The 13892-nt window shown below is 40.5% G+C and overlaps 1 protein-coding gene across 1 annotated transcript in view; it reads right to left on the bottom strand.

Moving 5' to 3' along the window:
- Positions 1-5951: 5951 nt before the first annotated feature.
- The window catches only part of LOC122792388 (ADP-ribosylation factor-like protein 6-interacting protein 4), a 91148-nt gene continuing 83207 nt past the window's right edge, over positions 5952-13892 (bottom strand). The window contains exon 4 of the mRNA XM_044060175.1: positions 5952-6019. Coding sequence (XP_043916110.1) covers positions 5952-6019 — 68 coding nt within the window. The remainder of the gene's footprint in view (positions 6020-13892) is intronic.

The following is a 13892-nucleotide window of genomic DNA, read 5'->3' as shown; positions in this document are numbered from 1 at the left end:
CTAGACACCAGGGATACGTAGCACTGAGCAATAAACACGAACCAAACAAACAAAATAAATAAAATAATGGCTCCGATGCACGAATGAATAAATCACAAAGCTTTAATCCAAGTCAAAGTGAAGCGCTTTTCGTCTACCTTGACAATTTGGTAGACTTCATCAGACAAATCAGCTGTGCATGACAAGAAAGTTAAATACTGTTTTTAAAAACAGATTGACATGACAGCCAGCCTATAACAGTTACAATAAACAAAAGTCTAACTAACAAAGAAGCTTACTGGCCAAAGTAGATTCAGGATGCTCCTCACTCTTAATACCCTACCAATTAATTAAACTACACATATTAAATAAAAGATGTATAAAACTAATTATAAAATTCATCTATAACAATATACAAATGCTTAAATATTATTAAACATATTTTTTAACGCAAAAGACTTTTCAATTTTAAAATACATGACAGTGAAGTAATTTCATTCAAACCTGGATCTAAGAATTTAATCTTAACTGCTATATTAATTCACACTTCTCTAATAAAAGTTGAGAAGGGCCTCCTTTTAAAACTGGGATGACTTGATCTATTACCCTAATCGAAAAACTGTGGGTAGGATTTTCATTACAATGCCTAGCCAGTGCATTTAGGCTGTTTTTCTTCCTAATATTGTATACATGTTTGTATATCCTATCTCTCAGCTTCCTGTCAGTCTTCCCTACGTAAAACGGAGGGCATAGCTGGCAGGAGGCCAGATACACCACTGCTTTGGAATTACAGTTAAACCGACCCCTCATCTGATATTTGATTTTTCCCACACTGAAATTTGATCCTGTTGAAATGAATTTACAGTAGTTACATGATTCACATTTATAGGTGCCCATTTATTCTGTGAGATACTTGCTTCTGCCTCCACAAAATTCTTTAAATTCCTACCTCTTTTAAAAATTAAAGTCAGGCAATTGCCCAACTTCTCTATAAACCCCTTCTCAAAATACAGTAGGTTCCAATTTCTATCCAGAATCCATCTCAAATCACTCGCTTCTAAATTGTACACTGTAATAAAACTTTTGAATTCTTTACATGCATTAGTAGCCATTGGGCATGGTTCAACTTCTCCAAGTTCTACATTCATAAGAGTCGATGGTTCATTAGCAGGGCTAGAATGTGCAATACTAACTCTCTGTTCACCAGTGAGGATAGGTCGATAAAAACCTGTACTTATTTTAGTTTGTACCTCACTTATTAGTTCAAGAACTAAATATTCAGGATAACCACGACTGATGAACATGTTTTTTTAAATCTCACATTCATCCAAAAAGCTGACCATATCAGTTGTCATCCTTGCAGCTCTAACTAGTTGGCCTTTAGAGCTGCTGGCGAAGCAAAGGGTGCTAGCAGCTTATTAGAGAACGCTGCTAGTGGAGGAGAAGGAGTTTGTGGAGTAGATTCAGGACATAGTATTAGATCCAATGAGGAAAATCGAGTGTTTAATGCGAACAAAAATAATAAAGGAAACCGGAATGGAAATCCTGCTTACCCAGGGCTTAATGATCTTCCTGATGTGAATGTATGGTTAAATGAGAAACCGGCTTTTGTAAACGAAGTGTTACACGGTTTACAGGAGAGACCGGCTGGGGTAAGCATTCCTATTGTAACAAAATTAAAAAGAGCTAGACAACAAGTCCTATAAAGGCTAAAAAATTGCAGTTAGAAATCAGGTATTTTGAAGAGTGTAAAAGAGAAGATGTGGTACCTAAAGGTTTACGGTCATGGCAGTACCCTTCAGGCTTAGAAGACAACACACCATTTCACTCAGATTTAATCAAGCTGTTCAATTGACATGGTTTCGAATTGATGGAAACCATGTGTAAACATTATAAACTAACAGTAGAAAGCCTTACAGTTGACACTGCGGTTTTAAACCAGGCGATAATGTCACATGTAGACTTTGCATGATATCAGTTTGAATACAAAAGAGTATTTTCCTCAATAAAAAAACAACTGGAGAAAAATAGTGAGTTGAAAATGAAGAAACTAAGAAGGGATATTAATGATTACAAAAACGGCGTAGCTTATCCAACGCCTCCTCCTTCACCAGGTAAAAGGTTTTTGAATCACCACAACACTAAAACAGGAGAAGATACTAGTGCTAAAACAGGAGAAGATACTAGTGCTAGCATAGAGAACGGAGGTCCTGAATTATCTCAAATAGGTCCCCCACCTGGTAATCAAATGTTTAATTATTCGGAAGAAGAGCAAGGTTCAAGAAGTGAACAGTTTTCTGAAAGGCATAATATGCCATACCAGGAGGAATATGATGGTCGTGAGTATTGCCCTTTTTCCAACAAGGGCCAGAACCATCAACAGAGATACAATACCAGGGGGAACATGGCCAAGAAGGATGTGAGCAACTACAACAGGTAGTAGTGAAGCCAAGTATTCTTATGAATCCGTGTGGTGATTTCAAAATTTATAAAATTATTCAAGTTTTGAAATTGATGCTGAGCTATGTGATATTTTCAGTAAAGGTTTACATTTTGTTCCATCAAAACATTTAAAACTGGCAGAAACTCTAGTAGACCTTAAACTATATACACGCAAGTTAAACCTTGCCCTACTGTTTGGTGGGAATGGTCAACTAACCGATCAAATGAGAGTAGCAAGTACATTCAACCCACCCATGCATCCATTATTAACTTTATTTGAGCACGTGTGAATTTGACATAAGAAATTTACACAGAAACTGTAAAGGGCAGAAAAGAAATCTAACAGAGAGATGGAAGCCTTGAATGAACTGAAGTCCCTACCTGTCCGAGTTATGAAACCGGACAAAGGAGGAGGCTTGGTGATTATGGACAAAAGTGACTATATTGGTAGAATGGAAACTGTTCTAAATGCTGGAACTTATGAAATATCTAGTATTAATGAAATGAATGTCGCTTACAAACAGATTCATTTTCATTAATGGCCTGTTTATTGAAGGTATGGTTGATATGAATGTTTTTAATTACTTATCGAACTTGAATCACAGTATTCCCTCACTGTTTGGTCAACACAAAATCCACAAAGACCTGCACAACCCCCCTCAATGAGAGCTTTAGTCAATGTAAAATCATCCCTTACATATGCATGTGCTAAATTTGTTGACTCCCTTTTGAAAAAAATATGTAGTGATGGAGGAACAAATATGTAAAGATTCTTGGGCCTTCCTAGCTTCAATAGAGAATTTTGGTTTTCATGAAGATGTTATGTTTTAACAGTCAATGTTGTTGACCTCTATTTCTCTATACCTCATGAAATTGGCATTGACTGGGTTGTTGAAAGGTTGTTATATCATGGCGCTAACCGTAAGGAGATTAGATTATTTTAGGAGTTAATGGACATAATTTTAAAAAATAACTACGTAATGTTCAACAACAATATTTTCAAACAAGTAGTGGGAGTAGCCATGGGTCTCCATGTGTAGGGAGCTATGCTAATCTAGTAATGGCTCAGTGGGAACACCAGACAATTTTTTGTGACAATAGGCTGATGGAGAAGATAAAGCTATATACCAGATTTTTGGATGATGTTTTTATCATGTTCAAAGGTTCTGTGGATGATGCTAAAGAGTTTATACAGCATCTGAATAACAGTACACCATTTTTGAACTTCACATGTTTAGTTCATGAAAAGGCAATCACCTATTTAGATGTGGATTTAAGGAAAGAAGAGGGTGAGTATCGGTATGCAGCTAGAATTCACCGTAAGAGGACTTATTCGAACACTATGTTACATTATGCTAGTTGCCACCCCCCCCCCCACATCAGAAGAGATCTGTGCTCAAAGGCCAACTAGTTAGAGCTGCAAGGATGACAACTGATATGGTCAGCTTTTTGGAGGAATGTGTGATTTTAAAAGACATATTCATCAGTCGTGGTTATCCTGAATATTTAGTTCTTGAACTAATAAGTGAGGTACAAACTAAAAGAAGTACAGGTTTTTATCGACCTATCCTCACTGGTGAACAGAGAGTTAGTATTGCACATTCTAGCCCTGCTAATGAACCATCGACTCTTATGAATGTAGAACTTGGAGAAGTTGAACCATGCCCAATGGCTACTAATGCATGTAAAGAATTCAAAAGTTTTATTACAGTATACAATTTAGAAGAGAGTGATTTGAGATGGATTCTGGATAGAAATTGGAACCTACTGTATTTTGAGAAAGGGTTAATTGAGAAGTTTGGCAACTGCCCGACTTCAATTTTTAAAAGAGGTAGGAATTTAAAGAATTTTGTGGAGGCAGAAGCAAGTATCTCACACAGAATAATGGGCACCTATAAATGTGACTCATGTAATGACTGTAAATTAATTTCAATAGGATCAAATTTCAGTGTGGGAAAAATCAAATATCAGACGAGGGGTAGGTTTAACTGTAATTCCAAAGCAGTGGTGTATCGGTGGCCTCCTGCCAGCTATGCCCTGCGTTTTCCATAGGGAAGACTGACAGGAGGCTGAGAGATAGGATATACGAACACGTATACAATATTAGGAAGAAAAACAGTCTAAATGCACTGGCTAGGCATTGTAATGAAAATCCTACCCACATTTTCGTTTAGGGTAATAGATCAAGTCACCCCAGTTTTAAAAGGAGGCCCTTAACTTTTATTAGAGAAGTGTGAATTAATATGGCAGTTAAGATTAAATTCTTACACAGATCCAGGTTTGAATGAAATTACTTCACTGTCATGTATTTTAAAATTGAAAAGTCTTTTGCGTTAAAAAATATGTTTAATAATATTTAAGCATTTGTATATTGTTATAGATGAATTTTATAATTAGTTTTATACATCTTTTATTTAATATGTGTAGTTTAATTAATTGGTAGGGTATTAAGAGTGAGGAGCATCCTGAATCTACTTTGGCCAGTAGGCTTCTTTGTTAGTTAAGACTTTTGTTTGTGCTGGGTGTCATGTCAATCTGTTTTTAAAAACAGTATTTAACTTTCTTGTCCTGCACAGCTGATTTGTCTGATGAAGTCTACCAAATTGTCAAGGTAGACAAAAAGCGCTTCATTTTGACTTGGATTAAAGCTTTGTGGTTTATTCACTCGTGCATTGGAGGGATACGTAGCATGCTATAAAAAAGCACCGAACCATCTGCAAACACTGTACCCTCCCACCTCACACACAGGAAATTAGTTAGTCCTCTGCATCCACCACTAGACATCAGGGATTAAATTTTAAAATATTTAAATGAAAAAAAAAAACATGGGAGGGGAAGGGATTTGAACCATGCAACCATGACACAAGAAACCCCTGCATTAGCCTGTTGTTCAATTGAGAAGTTAAGGCGGCAAGATTGTTTTTAATATATATGGAGGATCTCCACCCTTATACAATGCTTGCATCATGTTCTGATATACAAGTGAGAGGCTTAAAAAACATTAGATATACCTCTCAACCCTGTAAACATTTTTTGCCATAGCATGCATTTACTGAGGAGTATGAAATGTGAAACTTGAATGTCTGGCATTAAGGAATGACTGTAATCATCCTTGAATTATCTGGGTAGGGGAAGAGGAGACATTTTGGACATTCACACAACAGGGACAGAAATGTGGTATATGGTGCGTGTATGAGTGGATACGCTCTACTGTGTGCTTGTGCATGTGAGGGAGTCAAAAAGAGGGGAGAAATGCCTGTGCTTATATAATGAGGACACCACATTTGAATACTGCAGAAGTGCTGATCTGCACATTGCAGCAGTTCGCTCAGATTCACAGACATGCAGATTCGCTGACAATGAAGTCTTTCCTACTTGCGGCTAATGCAAAGGTAGTGACACAATAAATTTAGCATACAGGAAAAATTATAAATGAGCAAAATTAGGTTGTAGGATTTTAAGGATAATGACCACAATCAGCACCAAAAGGCACAGTGAACATAATAAGAATGTTAAACCTTAGGCAGCATTCAATACATTACCTTTTTGTGATGCTTCTCTTTTTTCCTCCTCTTTGCTTTGGATTTTTTATGTGAATCTACAAGAAAAGAAAATATTTACTATTTATTAAGCAAATGCAAGGCAAATCATCAAAAACACACAGTTTACTTATTTTAAGAGGTTCTTAAACAGTAGGAATTCACACAGAAAAATACCACATACCACCAATAGTTGTTAATCAGTTAGACTGCAGCACACAAAACACAACTTATTTGTTCAGATTTGTTTACTGGGGTTGTGTACTGATCCAAATGGACTATTTTCAATTTTCAGGACTGACTGGGGGATATGAACAGTTAAAAAGGCAGTAAGTGTTTAACATAAAAATAACACAATGTAAATGTAACAGATGAAGATAAAGCAGTCAATCACACAAGATAAGTGGAGTAATATACAAAATATACATTTAACTAACATGCATAATATCTGGAAACACAATGGGTTCAATTCCAAAAGACTTTCTCTCAGTGCAAGTGATTCCAAAACACCTGTTATCACTGTAAGTGACTACTTACACTGGGAGCAGGTGTTTTGGAATCTGCTTCCTATATTAAGCCTGTTTATACACAGGCCTTACACTGAAGTAAGTCAGTAGCACTGACAGCAGGTCTTCTGGAATCAGGGCAGACTTACACTGAGATCAACTCTTTTGGAATCTGGTCCATCTATTTTCACTCTAATAAATACTAGACTTCTTTCTGAGACTATTAATCATTTCTTGATGGGATAGTACACACAAGTTGCTCTACTTCCAAAAGTACTGCTGCAGATGAATTAAGATATGTTAAGATGAGAAGAAGGGACAAACAATAGAAAGCATACTGGGCTGCTGAAGGAGAATGAAATCCAATTTTAATCGTAAGCTTTGAACATTTTCAAAAATATGCTGTCATGATCCTGAATTACCTCCAACAGTAACTTAAAATCAAGTGAAAATCAGCACCTCTCAGTAGTTATAGTGCTTCTTTTGTGATTAGAACCATGGGTCTCAAATTTTCAGGTCCTGGAGAGGTGCTGTGCATGCAAAATCTGAAAGTTTGTACTCAAAGAGGAACACGGAGCAGTCTTTGGTTCAGGGAAATCTGGTTGTGCCATTAATAGAATTCCCTCACTAACACTGACTAACTGCAATCTACAGAATAACAGAACTACAACTTCAGCTGAGGTGAATATACACCAAGTCCTAAGTTTTCTCTGACTCCAAGGTGCAGTGATCATTGAAATAAAATGCAAAGGTAGCAGATGGGGGGGGGGGGGGTGGCAGTGCAAAAGCACACAAAATGAATAACCCACAGGTTTTGGAATTAGCAGTATTTCTTGTGAATTACAGTTTATTGTTTGAACTGATGAAATTGTCAATTCTGATAAGAAACTGCTTTTAAGTCCTTTATGTAAGGATAGCAGTCTTTACTTGAGTGTAGTGTCAAAGTCTCTGAATGTTTTATTAGAACTGTCAAAGAGGGGCTAAGATATTGCATCTTTGTACCAAGTGTGGGCCATCAATTTACTATCCTAGTGCATCAAATTGCATTAGCTCTGGTTCCCATTTCAGAAACACTTTCGTTCAGGGTAGTGAAATACAATACAAATCTAAAATATGGTTTACTATTGACTGCTCAACACTGCCATGGTTGAATCAAGTTGTGAGAAAGTACAGTTGTGTACACTTACCATAAATGTAGATGTTTGAGTGTATTCACTGTTGCAGTCATTACATTTGGGTTATCTGCCTGAATACAGGAGTCTTCGGATTTCTGCGTCGGATGCTGTCACTTCTTCCATGACGTCAGGTCGTCAGGGGTATAAAACATGCAGCCGACACCATTACATCAGTTTTTCTTGCCCCAGATGTCAGGTGCCCCCACAACGGGAAGCAATTATATGGTATGGAACACCCCTAGCAAAAAGCAAATACACATGATATACTATATACCAAACAAAAAGGAAAGGTAGAGCCAAGAGAAGTCTGGGGGTTGGAGGGAGGGTAACAAGGACTGCAACAGTGAATACACTTGAACATCTACATTTATGGTAAGTGTACACAACTGTACTATGTTCTTCATGTTTCATTGTTGCAGTCATCATATTTGGGTTGATTCCCAAAGCTAAGGAAGGGTGGAAAAAGTTAAAAGTACTGAGGCTAGCAATCAGGCCCTGTAAGACTGCTGTGGCAAATCCAGCTCTGGATTTAGAAAAGATAGGCAGGTGGTAATGCTTGGTGAAAGTATGTGCAGAGCTCCAGGTGGCAGCTTCCAGGATGTCCCTGGTAGGGGCTCCTCTGAGAAATGCTGTAGAGGTAGATGCAGCCCTGGTGGAATGTGATCTTATCCCCTGTGGGGTAGGTTTTCCATGGTGCTTGTAGCAGAAATGGATGCAATGGGCTATCCATTTGGAAATGGTTTGCCTTGGAAATGGCCTTCCCCTCTGCCCCTGCAGCAAAACTAACTAGCAGCTGGTCAGACTTTCTGAGAGGCTTAGTTCTGTCCAAGTAGAATCTAAGCTGTTTGTGCACATCCAGAAAATGCAGTATCCCTTTCCCCCTTATTTAGAGGATTAGGGAAAAAAGTGGGCAAATTAATGGACTGGTTTAGAGCCACTCTAGACACCGCCTTGGGCATAAAGGATGGATTAGTCTTGAGGGAAACCCTGCCCGCATGGAAGATAACGAAGGGTTCCACTGCCATGAGGGCCTGCAGTTCAGACACTCTTCTTGCTGAAGTGATGGCTAGAAGTAAGGCTGTTTTCCAGGAAAGCAATTTCAGTTCTGCTGTAGCAGCTGGTTCGAAGGGTGGAAGAGTGAGTTTTTCCAATACAAAGTTAAGGTTCCAGGCTGGAGTGGGAACTCTCCTGGGGAGCCTTAAAATTTTGGCCCCTCTAAGGAATTGTTTTAGCAGGGGATGAGAGAAGAGGGGTGGCTCAGTATTACAATGAGCTGAAATGGCAGAGGCATGAATTTTAATTGAAGAAAAAGATAGGCACTTGTGCAGCATTTTTGTTAAATACTCTAAAATATGGAGTAAGCTGGGCACTGTTGTGCCCCTCCCCTGAGCCTGGCTCCAGGAACACTTTTCTTTTCCACTTTTCTGAATAGGATTTTCTAGTAGTAGGCCTCCTTGCCTCAAGAATGACATCCAGCACCTGCTTGCAGAGGGGTTGCTAGGGGTGAGCTCAGGGAATTAGCCAGGCTGCAAGGTTCAGAGTTTGAAGCTGAGGGTGCAGAATCCGGCCCACCTGCTGGGATAGCAGGGAAGGGGTCCGTGGCAGGTGCCATGGTTGTAGCTCTGTCAGACTGCGCAAAAGGGGATACCAGTGCTGACACGGCCAGTCTGGGGCAATCAGTATTGTCCTCAGCTTGTCCTGTTTGATCTTTAGCAGAACCTTCGAGAGGAGAGGCACAGGGGAAAAAGCATTTTCCCAAGAAAAGGACACGGCATCCACTTTCCAAGCTTGACTGTGGGGAGTTCTAGTGCAGAATTTGTTCAATTGGTAGTTCTGAGGGGTGGCAAACAGGTCTACCTCTGGTGTCTCCCATTCGTTCCTCAAGAGCTTGAATATTTTGGTTTCCAGTTTCCATTCGTCTGGGTCTATGAGATTTCTGCTTAAATTGTCTGTCAGTGAATTTAGTTTGCCTGGCAGGAATTGAGCTTGCAGGTTCACTTGGTAGTTCAAGGCTGTGTTCCACAGAGCTATGGTTAGTCTGCAGAGTGGGTAGGAATGGGTTCCCCCCCTGCTTGTTTATGTACCACATAACTGCTGTGTTGTCTGTCTTTACCAGTAGTTGTCCTGGAAGAATAAGGTCCTTGAAGGCTGTCAGAGAATTCTGGACAACTAACATTTCTTTTTGATTGATATGCAGGTGCATCTGTTTGGGGTCCATTTGCCCTGAATGCACTGCCCTGCCATGTGAGCCCCCATGCAGTCTGATGAGTCTGTTGTTAGGGTTTGGGTGGCAGGGGGTAGAGTGAAAGGGAGTCCCTTGTTGTGGTAGCAGACCTCTGCCCACCAAAGGAACTCTGTCAGACAAGGAATGATAAGAATCATTGTTTCTAGGTCCTGAGAATGTTGACACCATAGACTTTTCAGATACCATTGAAGTTCCCGCATATGCGGTCTTGCATATGGAATTAACAGAAAGCAAGAGGCCATGAACCCCAGGGCTTGCAGGATCTTCCTTGCAGAGAGCTGGGTTTTTGTGGCCAGTAGGTTGAAGTAGGTTGTCAAATAAACTTGTTTCTCCAGAGTGAGGAATGCCATCTGGAAAGTTGTGTTCAAGCTTGCTCCCAGGAATACAATCTGTTGGCAGAGTACTAGGTGTGATTTCTTCTCGTTGATGGTGTACCCCAGTGAGGTTAGAAGTCTCTTTACAAATGCCAGGTGTTGTAAAAGCAAGTCCTGACTTTCTGCGTGCATCAGGCAATCCTCCAAGTATGGGTAAATCTGAATATTTCTCTGTCTGCAAATTGCAATGGCTGGAGCTAGGCACTTTGTGAATACCCTGGGCACAGTAGATAAGCCAAAGAGAAGTGCAGAGAACTGATCATGCCTATGTTTCAGGGCAGGCTCCATGCACTGTCTGCAGGATTCCCTTATTGGGATGTGCAGGTAAGCTTCCTTCAAGTCTAGGGTTGCCAGCCAGGCATCCTTGGCTAGCGTAGGAAGAAGCTGTTGAAAAGTTAGCATTTTGAATTTTGGAACTACCAGAAAGGTGTTGAGAATAGACAGGTCCAGGACAGGATGCCAGGAGTTTTCTTTTCTGGTAACGAGGAACAGTCTTGAATAAAAACCTTGTCCCTTTTGTTCTGTTGGGACAGGCTGAATAGCCCTGATACTGAGGAGAGAGAGACAGCAATTGTTTTTGGGCCTCTGCCCACTGATTTGGGGGGAGGTCTGGCCATCCACTTGGGGTTGGTAATGAGTGGAAATGGAAACTGTATCCTAGGGAAACTATGTTTAAAACCCATTTGCCCTGGGTAATGAGTTCCCAGTTTTTTGCATGCAGGGCGAGCTTTCCTCTTAAGGGAGCCAGTAGTTGAGCAGGGCTTGGAAGAGTTAAGGATAAGTCATTGTGCCATTTTTTCCAAAGGTGGGAGGCTTACTACTCCTTGCTTTGGAAGTGGGAGCCCCCCACTGCTTAGATCTGTGCATAGCCTGAGATTGATGTCTTGGTGGTCTGCTGCTCCTGGGTTTGGACCAAGAAGGCCTGAAAGGGACTGGGAAAGACCAGTTCTTTGAAGGACAATGCCTACTGAATCTAGGAGGCTGTACTTGTAAGAGATATTTAACAGTTTGCATAGACTTAGCTTTTTCCTCCATCCTTTTGAGGACGACTTCTGCTTTGTTGCCAAAAAGGCGGTCTTGGTTTAAGGGTGCATCCAGTAATTTAGCTTTAACATGATCTGGTAAGTTTTGTTCCTTATGCCAAGCATGCCTTCTAAGTACAGACCCAGTGACAGCAGCCCTGCAACCTGCTTCCAAAGCAGCAAAACCACATTGCAAAATACGTTTACCAACTTGTTCAGCAAAATGCATTAACTCTTGCAACTCTTTGTGTTCAGCAAATACAGGAATCAACATCATTTTCCGTTTTAATAGTCCCATAATATGCTGCTGATACTTTAACAGATGAAACTGGCAATTTAAAGCCCTAATGGCCCAAGTAGCAGAAGTGTATACCTTCTTACCCCATCTGTCTAAAGCTCTAGAGTCCCTATCAGAAGGGGTAGGATTTTTGGCAGAAGTAGCCTTAATGCCTTTTGATCCTTGGGAAATGGTCTCTGGATCCGCAGTGGGATTTTTGAAGAGGAATTTGTGAGAGTCAGGTACTCTGTAGTACCTGTTAGATTTCCTGTGAGCTGGAGGCAAACATCATCTACAATCTCCAGAACAGGAGGGATAGCTAGAGGCCTGTGTTAAGGCAGGAGTAAAAATTCCCCAAGTCACTTTTTGGACTCAGAATAGTCCTGGCTTTCCCAGAAGAAATGCTCCCTAAGGGTATGCAAGGTTTCACTAAAAGAAAAATCTTCTGGAGGGGAAGCAGAGGGAATGGAATCCTCTGCATCAGAAACCTCATAAGTAGATAAGGGTAAATCCTGGTAGTCAGAAGGAACAGAGATATCAGATTCCTGATCAGAAGAGTCAGAAGGAAAATCTGTTCTAGGTCTCTTAGAGGGGGGAAAGCTGACTTCCCCTAATTAAGGTAATAATGGCTTCATTTGTTTTTAAGGCATATGGGTCTGTGTATGTGGTTTGGTCGTTGGTTTTCTAGGTGTAGTGCGAGCTTTAGGCCTGAGGAATTCGGTATTTCGAGCTTGAAACAAAGTCGTCGGTTTAATATGAAAGTAGGTAGGCCTGAATATACCCTCAGAAGGCGGTGCCTGCACAGCGGCTTCGGACCCATCCAAGGTAGAGACATTCGCAGGTCCCATAGCTGAAGAAGCATCTTGCGGCATATCAGACTCTGAATGGGTTTCAGTAGAGGCCTGCGAATCTGTAGTACAGGGTATCAGGGGTTGCAAAAGCACCTCACTGAGTACCGGCGGACTGGCGACTAGCTTAACGGAAGCATCGTCGGCAGTTTTGGACCTATGCGGTCCTTCTCTGTCTTTATCTTTATGTTTTTTACGGATGATCAGTAGTCAGATGGCTTAACAAAGCCATTTCGGAGTATGGAGATCGAGAACGAAAGTATTTAGCTACAAAAATAGCCCGACGACGAATAGTTCGGGTGTTGAACAAGGCACAAAACCAACAGCGAGGGACGTCGTGGTCTGGACTTAGACAGGTGACGCAGTAAGAATGAAAGTCTCTATGAGGTATTTGCTTTCCACAGGCAAGACAATTGTTAATTTTTTCTGACATCGGTTAGAACAAGAAAAAAGGATCCCCAACAGGGTACTTATCTTTTGGAAGATTTCAGGTCTGAAACTCGAAAATGAAAATTTCAGAAGTCGGACGTCTGGCACTTGCGAACTGCTTCTGCTTCGGGCACCGCACGGCAAGAAAGACTGATGTAATGGCGTCGGCTGCATGTTTTATACCCCTGACAATCTGACGTCATGGAAGAAGCTACAGCATCAGACGCAGAAATCCGAAGACTCTGGTATTCAGGCCAGCTGAGGACTACCTGCAGGCAGATAACCCAAATGTGATGACTGCAACAGTGAAACACGAAAAACATCCCCACACTGCGAATGTCGAACATTAACATTCCGACTGTTTGAATTTGCCACCATTCCAGACCCAAGGTTGAACTTGATCCTGGGTCCGGAGCAGTAAGGAGTTTTAGTGTTTGCCATAGTTTTTGAACTTGCAGGTATTTGTCATTCCGACATTCGGGGAATAGTTGTCGGTAAATGCTCGAAGTGACACTGGCAGCATTGAGCATTCAACAGTAAAACCTAAAATATACATATATGGACGAAGCAAATAAATATACTCTTTTTTTCAGAACACTGATGTTTTCTGTAACTGGAAAGACGCTACTGCTAAAACTCCTTGTACTGACCCTAGAAATATGGCAAACCAACCTAAATGTTTAACTGCATTTAAGTCTTTAAAAGTGGAGTGAATCATAAGGAAGTTTATACCTACCTGTTTGGGTACAACACTTGGAAAAGGACATTAAGAACTGTCAAAAGGTGTCAATGCAAAGGAGAGCTTTGCAGGTATTTCATAGTGACAAGCTGATATATTGCATTATAATCAGTTTCCAACAGAGGATGGGCATATCACTTCTGTTCAAAGTGCAGAATGCAATGCAAGGCAAAACAATAACAAAGCTCCTATCACTGCATTTGTACTTGGGACACACACACAAAAAAAAAAAAAACCTTCAAAGGTAGTGTAAAATTTGTTCCAGCAGAACAAAAAACGAATTTGTCAGGGGGAAAACTGATATTCCATCATTTTAA

This window comes from Protopterus annectens, chromosome 1.part2 (genome assembly GCF_019279795.1).
Source record: "Protopterus annectens isolate FY-2018-M chromosome 1.part2, PAN1.0, whole genome shotgun sequence".
In the NCBI taxonomy this organism is placed as follows: Eukaryota; Metazoa; Chordata; order Ceratodontiformes; family Protopteridae; genus Protopterus; species Protopterus annectens.
Note: the sequence above shows the minus strand (reverse complement) of the source record. Positions and strands in the feature narration are given on the sequence as shown.